The sequence below is a fragment of the Acyrthosiphon pisum genome, chromosome A2 (genome assembly GCF_005508785.2).
Source record: "Acyrthosiphon pisum isolate AL4f chromosome A2, pea_aphid_22Mar2018_4r6ur, whole genome shotgun sequence".
NCBI classification, from domain to species: domain Eukaryota; kingdom Metazoa; phylum Arthropoda; class Insecta; order Hemiptera; family Aphididae; genus Acyrthosiphon; species Acyrthosiphon pisum.
In genome coordinates this window covers 50,342,978-50,361,184 of record NC_042495.1, presented here as the reverse complement: position 1 = coordinate 50,361,184, position 18,207 = coordinate 50,342,978, and the positions used below count along the sequence as shown (strand labels likewise).

The following is an 18,207-nucleotide window of genomic DNA, read 5'->3' as shown; positions in this document are numbered from 1 at the left end:
TTCTATGCAATCGCAAGGATTAATTTTTAGATACCGCAGTTTTAAGTTATACCTAACATTGATTGAATTTACAAAAAATATATACTGCTACAGTAGTTCGTTTAATAGGGACAGAGTGGTGATCAGATGATCTATTTGTCCCCATTATCCAACTGTCCCAAGTAACCGAATACATTCATTGTTTCGTTCATGACTCTGCCAATTTGTCCTCATATGTATAGTGTTCCAAATCCCAACTAAACGGATTCTACTGTAGTGTCGTATTGATATCAATTTATATTGTTGTTCTATTCACAGCTTTCGGGGTCGGTTTGAACCATTTGTAGACATTAGGACCCCAAAATATGTTTAAGACAAAGTGTGTTTAATGGTTTATAAATCCACATTTGTTCAAGACATTCATAATATGCATACAAAAACATGGTGGCGGTCATCCCCTCCGTCCCTAGAACACCTTATTTTTCTGTTGTATCCGTCCGTTAATTGCCGGTAGGTAGTATTAGGTACTGGGTACATATAGTGACGACTCAGGCCCGTGAGCAGGATTTCGACGTGGGGGGAAGGTGTATGAAAAAAAAAATATATATATAATAGATACCTACATCAATAATTAGCAAATATTATATATTATTCACAATAATAATGGTATGCTATTATGTTATTATTTATTAGAAATAAGATTATAAAATATATTGTGAATAATATATAATATTTGCTAATTATTGGTGTAGAGGTATGAGGGATCTACGTATTATGTATTATAATCGATCAAAAATAAAAAACACGATTTATATTTTTTTTACTATATGAGGGGTGGGTTGAACCCCTAAAACCCGCCCCTTGCTCACGGGACTGTTACGAATTACGATTGTTACTTATTAGTATTAAGATTTTATAACCATGGTTCTATTAAAAGTAAATTCAAAGATACATAGCCAGTATTCCAAAATATCAAAATATGAGTTTTTAATATATGGATTCATAGTAGCCAATATTTAAAAAGGTGGGTAAGTGGATGTCGCTCTGCTGTACAGTAGGGTAGATTACAAGTGGGTCACTGTATAATGGATGGTATTAAATTTGAATTCAATGATATAATATCATTGTATAAGAAAAACGATTCTGCGCGGAGACGGGTATGTCAGTCTAGGTATAAGACATATTATATACTTATCTATGGTATTAAAAAAAAATAATTGACCTGAAGTAGGTATACATTCAAAACATTTACGATTTAGAATAAGTACAATAGGTACCAAAGTGTACATTAACAAAGAATGTGTAAACTGTGAAATGTAACTCAATTCTCAATACATGTTAAATAATAAATGGCTATACTATTAGTACATACCATGATTAAAGATATATCTTTAATCGTGGTACATATCACTCATCAATATGAATATTGTTGATTAACTCTCTCAGACCCATGCGTAATATAATCTTGAATAAAATCAACCACTTAAAAAATTATAGATAATATTATTGAGAGTATATAATATCAATTTCAGATTTGTCAAAATATTGTCTCAAAATAAATTATATCCATTTAAATTTATAATTACAGTTTATGGTTGTTAGTAAGTAGGTTTTTTTTTTATTAACTATAGTATATATTATTAACTATGACTTATTGTCAATAGACTTCAAAATACACAGCAAACGTGTAATTTGAAAATCCAAGAATGGAAAATCGTTTTTCAAAGCATCTACAACACTTATTAAGTCAGAATTTTTCTTCCACTCGTCAGAAAATTCATCATTCATTTTTGATTCACTTTTTATCAGCAAACGGTAGTGTCCTTTTTTAACTGTATCCAAGAATTTGGCATAGTTTTGTTTGTAGCTTAAAATATGAATGTTCTAGAAAAAAGAAGTACAATTAGTAGTTAGTATGTGAACACAATTAAAAATTACAATACACTCTACTAATAAATAAATATTAATAAAAAAAATAGTTTAGATAGGATCATTTATCCCATTCTATTTCCATTTATGTATATTTTAATATTTTAATTCTAGGTACAATAATAGCACAGGGATAGGATAGTGTAGCCACAAAATATTTAAGTGCAATCATAATTAACCTGTAAACTGTTTAGGGCTAACTATTTTTTTTTTTAAATTAATTATCTTGCGGTAACATAGGCCATTGGGTGTTGTAGGGTTGGTACAGTAGAGTTGAGACGGATGGTATGGTCAGTTAGGAACACGGGGATGTGTGGCAAGGTTTTTGGGCGCTACAAACCCGGGTGGTCACTCATCCAAGTACTAATGGCAGCAGCCGTTGAGTACTCTCAATCACTTCACGTGATTGATTTCAGCCACTGCACCGCGTAAGCCACTGGGCTTACTTTTAAAGTAATAGCTTTGTAGATTTTAAATTAAAATTACAATTTGTTCACAAATTAAAACAGAATTAATATGGCACAGAAAAATATTTTAATAGAAACAAAACAGGGTAAAGCATTTACCAACTACCAAATTTTTATTAGTATTTAGTGCATCATATGAGGTAAGTCTCTAGTACCACATAATACTTATATGAATATGTATTTATGTTTCATATTAATAAAGTTCTTGCCCTTACAATCATCCTACTGTTTTTTTCAGGAGGGGCAGTCACCCTCTCATGAAGAATAGATTTGACACCACTGATTAGTTCTTTCACTGATTTGGTAGGTAGGTTAGTAATATTCAAAATGTCTAAACTCTGCACAAATATTTTATAGGTAACAAATATCTAGATAGGTAACTGAGCTTAATGACATGGCGCAATATAATTAATTACAAATTTTAAGAAAAATACAAGCCTTAATTTTTGTAGCTCCAATATCTTCAATATTTCGCAAGATATCATTAATACTCTTTTCAATATTGATCATACTAAATTTTAAGTATGCAAGTTTATTCTCCAATTTAATTTTATCATTTTCTAAAACACTTATATTTGAATCTAACTTTTTGCATTCCTGAAAATGGTAAAAACATGTTAGTTGTTTATTGTTACTGAGATTATATTTATATATTAAATGTTATGATATCATTTATTTTTAAAAATTAGTATAGGTATTTAATAGGTTAATAAAATATGATTGTCATAACTCATAGTTTATCAAGAATGTAACTATTTTTTTATAATTTTATCTAAAAATAAACTATGACAAATTCACAAATATACAGTATAAATATTAAATATATAATGCTTTAAAAAATAAATTTAGAGTTTAATTGTTTATAGTATTTTTGAAGTCACTAATTTAAAAAAATAGATTAGGTACATTTTAAAAAATAAATATTAAAACATTTGGTAGGTAGGTATAATAATCCATTGATGCTAAGAGTTCAATTAAATTAAAGAAAATGAATAATACATTTATTATAATTTTATACAACCCTATAACACATTTTAGGTCATAATATTCAATATATACTTTACTAACTTTTAATAATTGAAGTTAAATAATAATACATTAGTATAGTTACAGTTTTAATTTTTTTGATATTTATTCGCAGGTAATCAAGCTTCTTCAAAAAATTTTGTTTGGCTTCATTTTTTCCCTTTAAACGAATATCCTTGGCTGCAACTTTATTGTAAATTGTTTCACGTCTTGATATGCATACTTCTAAATCTAACATTATTTTTTCCAGTATTTTTTTCAACTGACACTCTCTAATCTAAAAAAAATAAAAAAAATAAAACAAATATGTATGATACTTATAAATATGTACAGTGTACTTTCAACTATCAGTGTAATAAGGTGACTAGGCAGTTAGCATCCTAGGATAAGTGGATTCCACAGATAATCCTCTAAATTTAAATTAAAACGAAAATCCAATAATTAAATTATTTAAAAAAATATAACTTTGTAAATCTTGTGATGTTATATCCTATGTAGTATTTAAGCAAAACTAAATGAAAACTACCCCTTTTATTTTTATTTTTTTGGGTTGTTGCATTGCATTAATTGTTCTCATGTGCATGGTTCGTTCTACAGAAGACCACGAATAATGCACAAAACAGATAATCCGCCCACAGATAATCAAGAGTACACTGTATACTAAAAACTATCTGTCAATTATTATTTTTACCTGCATTCTATGAATTTCATTTTTCATAATATCAATATCACCTAAATCACCTTCTTTGTTCTTAATTTCTTTTTTCATTTCAACAAGCAATAGAAGTTTAGTATCCCATGATTTACTTTCACGTTGTTTTTCCATGTATACATTTTTTAATTCATTCAATTCATTTTTTAATAACTTTAATTGATCCATGTATTCTAAACACAGTTTTTCATTTTCCTAAAATAAATTACATGGTACTATGGCAGGTAAACATTTGTATCCTAATATATAGGTAAACATTTTTTAATAACAAATTCAACTTATTAAGCTAAGAAACCACAGACAAATAAACTAAACAACTATACCTAACTATAAATTGTAGAATTATTATTTTGGGTTACTTATATAGTCATGCAAATGTTTTGTTTATTATATTAAAATGTTTAAAGTTTTAAATTACAGTGCAACTTACATATAGGTAACAGTATTATGGTATTAAAAAAAATAAATTGTATTAGGTATAAAGAAATTATTATGTTAAATAAAATGACATAGGTATATTTGGTTCTCTTTTGGATATTATAGTTCTTAAAAGTATTTCGTAAAATACTTAAATGGGAGTTTCATTCTATTAATAATTGATAAGTAAATTTATTAATTGTATATTTGTATGGATATATAATAAATTAGGCTAAAAATTACTTATTTTAATGTTAATATTAACCTTTAATTCAGCTAAATAAGAACACTGTATCCATTCATTTTCATTCAAAAGCATACTACTTTTCTCTTTATTTTTGCTAAAATGTTCATTAAGTTTCAAAATTGTATTTCTCATGTTTGTAAGTATTTGTTTATACTGGTAAACTTCTTTGGATAAAGAAACAATTTCTTTTTCTAGTTTTTTATTTTTTGTATCCATTACTAAATCATCTGAAATATATTTTGAAGTTAAATGAAGATTAAATAAGTTTTTATTTGTATGTCATAATTTATATTAATGAATTCCTAAATATATTATAACCTAGAGAGCCTAGATAATATATATAATATAGATTTATATATAAAGGGTCTCTATTATTACCTAAATGTTAAATGCATACATAGATTATTCTAACTCTTAAATTAATATAATATATTATATTTATGGCTTGCCACATATAATATAATATTATCATTGGAAATAGAGATTAGTAAATGTTAAATTGCTTGATTAGTTGAATCATGGATAGTTAAAAATATAAAATTAAAACTGACAAAAATCCAAAATAGGAATTTTGAGTAGGTAAGTAATACATTTAATCAATATTATAAACATTCATCATAATGTTATACTATTTTGTATATAAGTATATTATAATTTATAATTCTTTAGATAAACTTACATTTGCGTACTTTTACAAGTTCATTAAACTGATTATTTAGTTGAGCTAATAATTGTATATTTTTATTTTGTTTTTGAATCCAAGATTGTTTCATGAAATTAGTTTCTTTTACTACTTCATCAATTTTATTTTTAACTTGATCGATTTGAATTTGAGGAGTCAAAGTATAACCTTCCTAAAATTGAATTAAAATCAAATATAAGATAAATATCATGTAATTAAATATTAATTAAACTTTTTTAACTTGCATCATGCAACTTTTTCACTATTTCCAATTGTTTATTTTCTAAATCAATGTGTTTTGTTTTATTTTGTATCTCAGTATACAATTTCTTCAATTCAGAATCTAATGCAGATAATGCAAATCCTTGATCATTCAGATATTTAGTGTTTTCTACTATATCTTGTTCTAAATTAAAACTTGTTGTACGACATTGTTCTAGTTTTAATAAAGTCTTAGATAAATTGTTCTCAACTCCAACTAATAATAATTCCTAAATTCAATATAAAATAGGTAAATAATTTTATTTTTATGAAAAAAATTAATACGTCATACGTGTTCTTTATTTTGAACTTTAATTTCTGATATTTTGTTATTTATCTGAACACAATGATTATTTGAAAATATCTGTTTTTTTATTTCATCTAAAATATCTTCTTCATATTTTAATTTTTGATTTGATACTTTGTTTAACAAATGTAATAAATTATTTGTTTCATTTGTTATAGAGTTTTGATCCTGTAATTAAAATATTATTTTTAATTTATATTAATATGTTTAGTTAGGTACACAACATACCAATGTAACTTGATCTAAGTTTTGGTGTTGAAATTCTGTTATTTGGATAAGTTTAGAATATTCTTCTTTCAAGCCGTTGAATTTATCTAAGCATGTTTTAAAATTATTTTGTATGTTATTTTGTTCTCGTTTCAATTTGTTCAAATAATTGAATAGATCTTTATTTTTATGAAATTCATCTTGGGCACTACGTTTGTAACTGTTTGCTTCCATTAACAATGTATGATATTTATTTTTTGCTTCTCTGAAAATGCATATAAAATATATTTAAAACAGGATCATCTTTTGGATACCTAGTCCATTTAATGTGCTCCAATATTTTCTATTTATTTTTAATTAACAATAAGTCCTAACACAACATTATTGTAATTTTTTATTATCGTACTAATAATTTTGGAATTATACTTCTAGCATGAACATTTGTTATGTCTATTATTTATATTTTGAAGAAGAATGTTTTCTAATGATATCAAATATATAACCTATAAATATTGCCTTATTGGATTAATATTATTTTTATTTTGAAATAATACAATAATCTACACAATATGAAAATAGTATAATAAGCATAAGTGATGATGTTCTTTCTTTATAATGTGATGGTTTGCATGGCTTGAGGGAAGAACCAACCAGTGAAGGCACATTGGCCGGGATGGATATAGTTAGACATTTTTTTATTTGGTTTTTTGTGTGATTTTGAAGGCAATTTCTAAATTTAGAGTAATCATAGCTTGGCTGTTTCAGTGGCTTTAGAAATATGGATATCTGTGTGGAGGGGATTAATATTAATATTATATTTTATTGTTTATATGACGGTAGATTATATAAGAATAAAACAGAATATTTCGATTGTAACAAAAAAAAAAAAAATTACTTAATTTTAGCTGTAAATACTAAATACTAAAACTTTTAACTGATATACGATTAATATATATTTTTTTAAATCATAAATATTGACATCATAACAACATTTTTATATGATTCAAATTAATAAATAAGTTTTATAATAATTGTATGCAATAATTACTGAAAATCATTTTTTGTCCTTAAAAAACATTTATCACGTTGTTGAATACTAATTAAAACATCATTCCATAATAATGTAATCTTAGCATTATCTTCATTAATAGCATCAAGATCTGTTGAATTATCCATAACTTTTTGTCTCAAAAATTCTCTTTCATTATACTTAGTCTCTGCTTGTTCACCTAATTGTTTCATGCGATCTTCCAATCGAAGAATTTCTTGGGTTAAGGACAATAATAACAAATCCTAGACATAACAAATTTTGTTTTTTTTTTAAACAGGAATAAACCTAGAATATAGTCAATATACATAGAATAAAATTTCAATAATTTGAAATTCTTAACAACCAAAAATCCAATTCAATCTGTCATTTATATTTTATGAACTCCAAATTCTTGACTGTTCAAATTTCACTAAATGTTATTTTGAACGTGAATTTATCTAGTGTCGACTGTATTAATAAAGTCAATTCCAATTCATGTTAAAGATAATTTAAAAATTACCTGTTTCTGTTGATCATTTAATAATTTTTTTTTGTATTGCTTAGCTTCAGATTTTTTTTGATTACAAACATTAAATGTGATTTCTTGTTCTTTTTCATACTTTAATAATTCTTTTAAAAGTCCTTGACTACAATCTAGTTGTCTTTTTAAAGCTGAAGCTAAAAAGTTATGAATTATTACTTATTAGTTATTAGGATGCACAGTAATAAATAGGTTTCTAATAAAAAAAAAATTGTGTACATTTTTTTGATTCAATTGTAGTTTTTGTATAGAATTCGGTATAGTGTTGTTTTCCTTGGTTAATACTTTCCTCCATTCGTACTTTTGTTATTTCCAATTCCAGTTTCATTCTATGAAATTCATTTAATAACCTATGCTGAGTTTCAACTCGACTAGCCACATTATTTATTTCATTTATAAATAAAGATTTTTCATTTTGTTTGGATTTAATCGAGCCATCCTAAAAAAAACATATTTGGATTTAATTTCCAACAAAACAACTTTAATTGAATAAAAAATAAATATACTTACAAGTGTTTGTAATTCTTTTTTTATGTTTTCTCTTTGTTTTAATAAATGTAATTTCAGTGTCTTCTGAAATCTTACCATAACAGGATTATTTGGTTCTAGTATAATCAGTTGGCTATTATACATTTCTTTATTTATGCATTTAGGGGTTACATATGTCATCTCACTATTTATGCTTTCAAACCCTAATGATATACCATCTGAACTGTTTTTACATGTTTCTGATTCAGTCTCTAGGCCAGGTGAATAATAATTATCAACTATATTTTCTGATTCAGATGGCATATCTTCAAAATTTAGTAGTTCTGTATGTGAAGTTGGATCCATTACATTACTTTGCTGATTTAATACATTCGCAAGTTGTTCTTTTGCTGAAATAATATTTAACTTTTTAAAGTTGGCTAAACACTTATAACCATTTAGTTTTTTTAATCAACACATTTTGTTAATTTCAATAGAAATAATCTGGTTATCTATTAGTTTGAAAGAATCTAAATTCAGATATTTTTTTTACCTTGTATAATATTATATATGAATACAATACGGAAATATATTTGAGGGGCTAATGAGGTGGAAGTGGGTGGATAAAAAACAATTATACCGGCTGAGCTTCAGAGATGTCACTATAAAATGTGAAATATTGGCTGTCTTACAACTTTTACTTACCCTTAAGATCACTTTTATTATCCTGCAATTCATGCATATTTGATGTAAATTCAACAGGATTTCCACTGCACATGTCATCTCTTTGAATATTTTCAACTCTTTTATCAATTTCCAATGTTTTTTGTTTGTCTCTAAGTTTATTATTATCCATCTCAAAATTATCTATTTCGGAGTTGGACATTTCACACTTTAGGTTAATTAAATAAAGAGATAATAAGACCATACATACTACACAACATGCCTTCAAGTACTTACAATCTTGATAATATTACATAAGCTTGTGGTACCTAGACAGTACATACCTACATGCACATTGGTTATTTGGTTACTATGGCAATGGTTAGTTTTACAAATAACAAATTTACTCACCATTTTTTCAAGAGGTGTAAAATAATAAAAATAAATTAAGTACCTAATACAAAATACAATTTACCACGTCTTATTAATAAAGACTTGTAACTTGTATAATAATTATTATTACACTTATTAAAGTAAATAAATAAAAAAACAGTGAGATCAATTCTACCCCTTTTCACTTTTAATACACAATTAACATATATTAACTTTATATGTTATTGTTAAATAAATAAATAATATATTAAAGCCTCTATAAGAATGATTACATACATTTTGTAGGGAAAATCTAATGCCTAACATAGTAATATATTATGTATTACTATATTATAACTTATAAACTCTATGAGATATTGAGATGGTTGTTGTAATTTCAATTCCTTTATGTACATACATTATTTTGCAGATTGTATCACTATTTACGATACAATTAACACCAGATAACAGATTTAAATTTAAAAGGCAACATGCAATATCGTAAATGGTTATAGATGATAAAAAATGAAAGCATGAAATATTTATGTATAATATTATATATAATTTTTATTCACACAATATGTTTATAATTATAATATGTATAATTTTGTTTATTATATATTCATTTTGCCACATACATTTGTGGTAGATATATTGAGCTAAAATTTTACCCAATTAAAAGGATAATATTTTGCTAGTTTAAAATTATATATTTGTATTTCTTAAACATTTCAATCAATAATAAAATTATATAATACAGGTTATATAAACAATATTCCAATTTATAAAAATTATAATTAAAATACATAAATGTACACAAATGCTTACACAATTATTCTCTTACCTATTTTAACACACATTTTTAATTCTAGGAAAATATACAGTAAACTCAGATTTTGTAAATTAGTAATTTTGTTAGAATCAGAACATTAAAAATAATGACTTTCATAAATAATAAATTTAAATTATGTATTTGAATAAAAATATATATTAATAATTTGCTTATTAAAATATTTTAAAATGTGTACAACGTTGCAAGTACATTATTAAATTATTGTTCAGTTCTTTAAGGATTGTATTAATTATTATTAATAAATTATATCTACATGTTCCTGATATCAAAAGTAAAATAATATTAATATTCACTAATAAAATTAACAAATATAACACAATATAATCCTACCAGTTTCTACAATTTTCACATATATTTCAATACATTTACAATTAAAAACTAAAAATAATTACCTCACAAAATAGTGATACCTACTCTATAATTAGATAACTCAAATTAATCATAAACTATAATTTATAATGATGGTATTTTTATGTACCATTATGTGAATAAAAATAAATCATAATTTAAATTGTAGATTGTAAAATTAAATTTTAATTGTATAGACAAATATGTTTCTGATTGCATACCTTATAAATACAGTGCAATTTAAGTAGACGCTGATTGGTTTAAAATAAAATAAATTGTTATGAAGATAAATAAAAATAATACATTTTACGCTATATTAATTTGATAACACAGAAAAAAAAAATATACATAATTGAATTGTATAAAACATAATAATTTTGCATTCAAAATAATGTTATTAATTAAAAGGAGATCAACAATTCGAAACAAATTTATTTTCCAATTATTAGATATTTTAATTATAAATTATTAAACAGTATACCATCATTTTTATGAATCATTAAGCAATTATCAAAAACATTATAAACCTAATTTACTTAAATTAAACTTATATTCTAAATCACACAAATTTTTCGTATTATAAAGAATATTCTGAATGTATAATAATGAACATTTTAATTGTGTTACCTTTAAATAAAATTTGATTTCCGATTTAGATAAAATAATACCTCATTGATATTAGTATATTCATTATTTTATTAACGTATAAATAATTTAAAATTATTGGTTATGTAAAATTACGTTAATTAAAATATAGGTACTTAAAAAATGGCATTAATCAATAATCCGTTTAAGTTTTGTTACTTCCATTTAAATCTATACATATTATATCAATAATCAATCTCCTTTATATTCATAACATTATTATTTACCTTTTAAAATATATTTGTTGAATATAGTTTAACAAAAGTTTTAAACATTTCGTGTTATTTTCTATTAGATGAGGATAAAGTATGAAAAGTATCTAAACTAGATTGAATTTGCTGCATATGAATTTCCACACAATTTTCAAAAGATTTTTGATTAGATTGACTAAGTTTAAGTTTTATTTCAACCATTGTTCTTTTTAAAGCATCCAATTCATATGCAGTAGGTTCATTTTCAGTCAATGTCTTCACCTGAAGCATTAAAGCTAATAAATCTTTAATTAAAGCTAACATGGGCTGGTCATCAGACATAAAACGGGAATCAGTTACTTCTTTGTTATGCTCAATCATCTGTTCAGCTTCATCAAATGACTGATTTTGCAAATAATCCGTGATCAATGGCCATGTTTCAGCTTCTTCAGGTGCTAATACTTTAATTTCTTCACTAAGCACACACATTACTGATGTTAAATGTAGATTTAAATTATCCAAATCCAAAACAATTTTAGCATACCGACTCTGAAATTCTGGTGTTATATCTTCATTGTATAAAACCATTCTTTCAGCTTCAGAATTCATGTTACGTAATGTTTGTACATATTGCTTTTTAGCAGTCAAAATTTTTCTGAATTTCACAGTAGACTCTAAAAGTTTCATTGAATATTGTGCAATTGTATTCTGATCGGTTTTAAGTAAATCTACTTTGGTTTCAGGTGATATAGAACGATTATGGTATGGTATACGTGGTCGACACATTTGTAACAAAACATTTTTAGAAATAGTTTCTGGAGGTTGATTGGAGCATACTTCATAATCAAGGACTGAGTGTGTACCTAAGCCAGGCTTATCAAAATTTATTCTATAAGTATTGTTAGAAACATCTAAAGCTTCAATAGTTCCATTAAATAGACCATCTTCAGTATTATTCCTTAACATTGCAGTTACTTTAGTACCAACAGTAAGTTGTAAAGGTATTTCATCTGGTATATCTTTAAATAACAATTCGTCTCTAGCTTTCCTTTGTTGTAACAATCTTATTTTTCTTCTTCTTCTATCCAACTCTCTAATTTCTTCGTCAAAGAAATTTTGAGAACATCTTCGAGGTTTACCCATCATCCGCCGTAACATACACCATTCAGTTCTAGTCATCGTTTTAATTTTAAATGAGGGAAAGAAGTCTTGTACACACATCATAAAATCAGATTCATATAAAAGAGGTTTATCTATATTGCTATAAAACCACTCATAATATATCCAGTTTTTAGCTTTTGGTAATTGAAAAATTTTCCTTAGTCTTAATCCAACATTTTGACAACGTTTACGTTCCAAAGAATCAGATTTTGGTTTGGATGTCGACACTATGTTTTTAGGAGTTTCAAGTTTTATAGTTTTTGGTTTAGCTACACCATTTTCAGTAGATTTTTTAGAAGCACTTTTAATAGGAGTTTTCACATTGGGAGTCTTAAGTTTGATTGTAGGTGTTGTTTTGACAGAAACTTTTGGAGTTTGTAATTTTTGATTGACAATTTTTTCTTGTTTAGGTGTTTTTGGTGTTTTTGGTTCTAATTTAGATTCAACAATTTTTTTTGGTGTTTGTTTTTTAGGAGAATTTACATACATCATGCGTTCCTGTTTCACGGATGGATTTTTAGATGTGTTGAATACTTCTTCATCAAAAAATAATTTATTTTTTTTCCTTATACGAGCAGGCATACCTCTTCTGTTTAATTTATCTTTTCCTGCATTTGACGATTCTATAATTTTAGGAGTATTTCTTTTATTTACTGGCTGTAAACCTAAAACAGCTGGACATAATTTTGTTTGGCGACACTCGTCCTCCATTTCCATATCACTACTATCTGAATCCATTTTTGATTTATTTAATAACTATTAACAAATAGCTAAATTTAATATATATTCTGTGCTTATTAATGTTATGTATCAAGGAAAAACTTTCAAATGAATACGTATTGACAGTTTAACAAATTGCAGTTTTCCCATAACCTGAAAAAAAAAATGAATACTATTAAATATTTGAGAAATAAGTTAATAAGACAACTATAAAAATAATATTAAAGCAGCTGTAGAGCCATAAGATGCATATTTTACCAAAGGTAATGTTCTACTTATATTGGCAGTCCATTTCACATATTTTATAGAAATTAATGAATGTTTGAATGTTTTGATCATTGCTTCTAAGTTGACTACAATTTTCAATTAGTTAATTTTTTTTCATCACTATTTAAGTAAGTATAAGACAGACAAAAATATTTGATCAGGTAACTATAACTTATAACATAACCTAACCATTGAATATAGTTTTTCATTATTAATATCATACAGATTTAATCAAAAAAATTGAGAAATTAATTATGAGTAGTACGTATTGTTTTATAAAAAACAAATATTTGGAAAAGATACAAGTTATAAATGTATAATACAAGTAGGTAATACATTAAATGATTCAAATTATATTCTAGCCAGGTTTTCCACTATTTTATATTAGTACATTAGATTTCTCAAAATTAATATGTAATATTTTGGAAATTAGTGAGTTATATAAATTTACTTAAGTATGTACATTTTCATGTCTGAACAGAGTCTAACTAGGGCAAAGGCTATAAATGTATGAACATTTTAACTAATAATTTCTAACTTTATCATAACAGAACTTGCATTAGGTAGGTATTTAAAAGATAAAGAGCCGGATAAAAGAATTAAATAAAAAAACAAAACTAAATATTTAAAAATTAACCACAATTAAATTAATTTGCATGTAAAGCGAATAGCCACAAAATAAAAATCATGAAGTGATTGGATTTCAATCATATAAGTAATAGGTTACAAAATTATTTAAAAGTTACATTATCCAATTAATAATTATTTATTATAACAAGTTTAGAATACAATGCACTTTAACATTAGATGTGACTATCAAAGTAGTTACCTAATATAATTGGTTTGAATATATATTAAATACCTATAAAGGTAAATTATAAATTTTAAGACATTTTTCTGAAAAATCTAGGTACTTTAATGGATACTATATTATACTTTCAAAGTAAATTGAAATTACTTGTATAGTTCATAACATAAGGTGTGTAATACCAATATAATATATTCAGAACTTTGCCACATCTTAAAAGTGTATTTACGGCATTAGTACTATAATCAGGTCAAATTATACGTATACAATAGTAATTTATCAAAGTTTATGAAATTAAATTTTTAGTTTTTCAGTTTTAGAAAAACTATACAATATCGTGTACTAAAATCTCGTAAATTTAAGTTTAGAATGAAAGTTATTATGAAAAAGTATGAACCAGAAACACTTACCTAAGTTTAAACAGTATAAGTTTTGTTCAACTGATATCATACAACTTGTTATCGGTTATTAGAATTGGCATAAAGGATGAACCAGAGAAACATTTTGAGTTCAGTATTCATCAATATATTTGAACGAATTAGTATTTGAAAGGAAATGGCGCAAACAACTGTATCAATTGTCGTTTGAATGAATTCTCTAACGTTCCGAAACGTCAATTACCTATGTACTTTAAATGTACTTACGTTATTTCCATGGTTAATGTTGTACGATTATGAAATAAATAGCAAGCGATGGATGTACGTATTGGAAATAATAATGCAGAATCAAAAAAGAAATGATTCGTAAATTTATATAATTCGTAAAAATCGCGGAGGAAAACATTTCCCAGTTTAAATTCCACATTATCGCCAGGTGCACCAATAACATTTCACGAACACTATACAGTGATGCATTAAAAACAAATCGTTATCAAACAAATAGTTTAAAAAACAAAAATCAATACATTATCATTGATAATTTATCAATTTACATTTTTTATTTGTTGGTTACGTTCAAAAACTCAAGTTTAATTTTCACACTCGTCTTTAGTATTCAGAAAATTGGACTTCAAAAATTAGAATATTTTATAACCATTTGAAATTTGAATCGTTATAGTATTTTAGTGTACTTTACGCATCTGACAAATTTAACAGGTAACTAAGTTTCATTGCGAACTTCCTTGAATTTTAAATGTTTACTATAATTTGCTATATATTTTAATAAGAATGTATGATTATTTTCTGTTAATAATATTATAATATACCTACCTATAAACATTAAGTCATTTATTTTTATCTTAAATGTAGTTGTGACAGATATTTGTTTGAATAATCAACTAACATTACTAATTTACATATTTTATAGAACAAACGTAAATCTATTAACTATGATGAATACTATAATGATACATAATGAATATCAGTAATTTAAGTTATAAAGTAATGACTAATTTTAATTAAATACTCAACTACCAAATAATGTGTAAATTAGTTTCTAAATTATAATAAAATCATACAATTTTAAATAATAATTTAAAAATAAATTAAATTATAATATACAATTATATTATTTATATAATATAATAATTATAATAATTCTTTGTTAACTAGGTAGAATTTTTCTACCAAAATTATAAACCTGGATAACAATTTAAATTCTTTATAATTCTACATTTGTTTTTATATTTTTAGGTATTTTAAAATGTCATCCACCAATGAAGACTTAGTGAGTTTGAATGAAGAGACAAATACTACAGTTGATAACATTGTTACGTCAATTGTAAAAGAAGAAAATAAGGGAATTGCATGTATAAAAAAAGAATATATCATTGAAAGACATGTGCCTAAGCTGGCAATAAATTGTATTTCAGAATCGGATAAAAACCAACTAAATGAAGATGAACCGCCTTCTAAAAAGCAGAAGTGTTCTAAGAGTGTATTAAAAGGTCAAAATAAATCTAGAAATTCTACTTACTATCAAATTCCACAAGAACATTTATGCTCAAATCTTGTTGATGGTTCAGAAAAAGATTCTTGTGTATATGATAAATGTAAATTCTTACACAATGTCACTGAGTACTTAGATAAAAAACCTGATGATATTGACAAAACGTGTTATGTATATTCTATTAAGGGTCGTTGTCCTAGAGGACTGACCTGTAGATATGGAAGTAGCCATATTGAAAGTGGCAAAAATATTATTGACCAAACCAAATATGAAATGTGGATTAAAAATGAAACTAATTGTAGAACCTTAAGTAAAGAAAATATGTTAAAATTACGAAAAAAATTATACAATTTCACAAAAAGTGAAGAAGCTGTTAAAAAAATTGATAAGAATAAAGACTTAGGGCCTTTAATTGAAGAAAGTCCTAAAAAGATAAATTGGAAAAATAAACTATACTTGGCCCCTTTAACCACAGTTGGTAATTTGCCTTTTCGTAGAATTTGTAAAGAGTTTGGTGCTGATATAACCTGCAGTGAAATGGTTCTATCATCAAGTTTGTTACAAGGACATAATCAAGAATGGGCATTGACTAAAAGACATGAAACAGAAGATATATTTGGTATTCAAGTATGTGGTAATAATCCATATATGTTGGCTAAAAGTGCACAAGTCCTACAAGAAAATGTTGATATGGATTTCTTAGACTTGAATTTAGGGTGTCCGTTAGATCAAATTTATAAACAAGGAGCTGGTAGTGGTTTATTACTTAGGAGTAAAAAATTAGAAGTCTGTTTGAAAAGTATGAGAACTGTACTTGATGTACCTCTTACAGTAAAAACTCGCTCAGGCGTTAATAAAGATCAAAATGTTGCACATGATTTAATACCTATGTTCAAAGATAGTGGAGTATCCCTTATAACAGTTCATGGAAGATCAAGAGATCAAAGATACACAAAAATGGCTGATTGGAATTATGTTAATGAATGTGCAAAATTAGCAAGTCCAGTACAAGTATTTAGCAGTGGAGATATAATGTCTTATGAAGATTATGTAGATTCAAAACTTCAATTTCCAGATATAACAGGTGCTATGATTGGCAGGGGAGCTTTGATAAAGCCTTGGATATTTAAAGAGCTTAAAGAAAATTGTCATTGGGATATAAGCAGTAATGAACGATTAGAAATTTTAAAAAAATATGTAAAATATGGTCTTGAACATTGGGGTAGTGATACTCGAGGTGTGGAAACAACAAGAAAGTTTTTATTGGAATGGCTGTCATTTTGTTACCGTTACATTCCTGTAGGAATTTTAGAACGTGTACCTCAAAAAGTAAATGAAAGACCACCACATTACAAAGGAAGGGACGATTTAGAGACATTAATGGCTAGCGGAAATTGTGCTGATTGGATAGAGATAAGTAAAATGTTACTGGGACCAGTACCAAATGGATTTCAATTTCTACCTAAACACAAGGCCAATTCTTGGAAATAGTTAATGTTTTATGTTATATTTACTTAAATAACTTTTAAGTTTTATTATATAATATATATATTATCAATATATGTTCAGGTTTTGTGACAGTGTACTCAATTAGTTATATTACTTATATTTATAATTGAATATATATACCATAATGTATTAAATATATTTTTAAAAATTTAAAACATTTTGAGAAACACAATTTATTGGTTACCATGTGTCTATGTACCATTGAAGGAAATGGGAAGGGCTTTTAACTCCCCCCCCCCCCCAAAAAAAAAAAAATGAATTCTGTCAAGTCCCCTAGGATTTCTGCCTATGCTATAACATTCAATAAATAGGATTAGTTCCTGAATAATTATACAGGCAACACAGATATTTATATTTTACAAATGTATTATAATAAATATATTATTATTATAATTTAAATATCTGGGGCAAGGAATCATAGAATCAAGGCAAGGCCTTATCCATAAACTTTTTTCGGGGGGTGAGTCCAAAACATGTATATTGTAATTTTATTGAGTTTAGGTCTTGATA

The 18,207-nt window shown here is 25.6% G+C and overlaps 4 protein-coding genes across 5 annotated transcripts; 1 reads left to right on the top strand and 3 right to left on the bottom strand.

The window, feature by feature from the left end:
- Positions 1-1,616: 1,616 nt before the first annotated feature.
- LOC100571865 (coiled-coil domain-containing protein 40) lies at positions 1,617-6,053 on the bottom strand. Its single transcript, XM_029490366.1, has 8 exons — positions 6,013-6,053; positions 5,705-5,950; positions 5,457-5,631; positions 4,796-5,004; positions 4,093-4,308; positions 3,487-3,678; positions 2,814-2,972; positions 1,617-1,863 (listed from the first exon to the last, which is right to left on the bottom strand). The coding sequence occupies exons 3-8, from the start codon at positions 5,548-5,550 to the stop codon at positions 1,624-1,626; spliced, it is 1,110 nt and encodes a 369-aa protein (XP_029346226.1). The 5' UTR covers positions 5,551-5,631; positions 5,705-5,950; positions 6,013-6,053; the 3' UTR covers positions 1,617-1,623.
- Positions 6,054-9,458, bottom strand: LOC115034149 (coiled-coil domain-containing protein 40-like). The gene is made up of 8 exons (XM_029489953.1): positions 8,979-9,458; positions 8,316-8,683; positions 8,025-8,244; positions 7,785-7,942; positions 7,283-7,527; positions 6,256-6,499; positions 6,152-6,195; positions 6,054-6,057 (listed from the first exon to the last, which is right to left on the bottom strand). The coding sequence occupies exons 1-8, from the start codon at positions 9,199-9,201 to the stop codon at positions 6,054-6,056; spliced, it is 1,506 nt and encodes a 501-aa protein (XP_029345813.1). The 5' UTR covers positions 9,202-9,458.
- Positions 9,459-11,202: 1,744 nt separating this feature from the next.
- LOC100164188 (protein lin-9 homolog) lies at positions 11,203-15,104 on the bottom strand. 2 transcript variants are annotated; one of them, XM_003243017.4, is made up of 2 exons: positions 14,712-15,104; positions 11,203-13,379 (listed from the first exon to the last, which is right to left on the bottom strand). In XM_003243017.4, exon 2 carries the CDS (start codon positions 13,242-13,244, stop codon positions 11,436-11,438), a length of 1,809 nt encoding a protein of 602 aa, XP_003243065.1. In that variant the 5' UTR covers positions 13,245-13,379; positions 14,712-15,104; the 3' UTR covers positions 11,203-11,435. The 2 variants fall into 2 exon arrangements, with proteins under 2 accessions (XP_003243065.1, XP_001949408.1); XM_001949373.5 differs by having other exon boundaries at positions 14,946-15,104.
- Positions 15,105-15,239: 135 nt separating this feature from the next.
- On the top strand, positions 15,240-17,773 carry LOC100162121 (tRNA-dihydrouridine(47) synthase [NAD(P)(+)]-like). The gene is made up of 2 exons (XM_001949419.5): positions 15,240-15,395; positions 15,933-17,773. Exon 2 carries the CDS (start codon positions 15,943-15,945, stop codon positions 17,677-17,679), a length of 1,737 nt encoding a protein of 578 aa, XP_001949454.1. The 5' UTR covers positions 15,240-15,395; positions 15,933-15,942; the 3' UTR covers positions 17,680-17,773.
- The last annotated feature ends 434 nt before the right edge of the window (positions 17,774-18,207 follow it).

Coding starts and splice junctions, on each gene's coding strand:
- LOC100571865 (XM_029490366.1), bottom strand. CDS start 5,550: ATGAAACAATCTTGGATTCAAAAACAAAATAAAAATATACAATTATTA. Junction 5,005..5,456: donor ACTTGTAAAAGTACGCAAAT/GTAAGTTTATCT, acceptor AATATATTTCAG/ATGATTTAGTAATGGATACA. Junction 3,679..4,092: donor ATGAAATTCATAGAATGCAG/GTAAAAATAATA, acceptor TATTTTTTTTAG/ATTAGAGAGTGTCAGTTGAA.
- LOC115034149 (XM_029489953.1), bottom strand. CDS start 9,201: ATGGTCTTATTATCTCTTTATTTAATTAACCTAAAGTGTGAAATGTCC. Junction 8,245..8,315: donor AAAAAGAATTACAAACACTT/GTAAGTATATTT, acceptor TGTTTTTTTTAG/GATGGCTCGATTAAATCCAA. Junction 6,500..7,282: donor AGGACAAAAAATGATTTTCA/GTAATTATTGCA, acceptor ATGCATTTTCAG/AGAAGCAAAAAATAAATATC.
- LOC100164188 (XM_003243017.4), bottom strand. CDS start 13,244: ATGGATTCAGATAGTAGTGATATGGAAATGGAGGACGAGTGTCGCCAA.
- LOC100162121 (XM_001949419.5), top strand. CDS start 15,943: ATGTCATCCACCAATGAAGACTTAGTGAGTTTGAATGAAGAGACAAAT.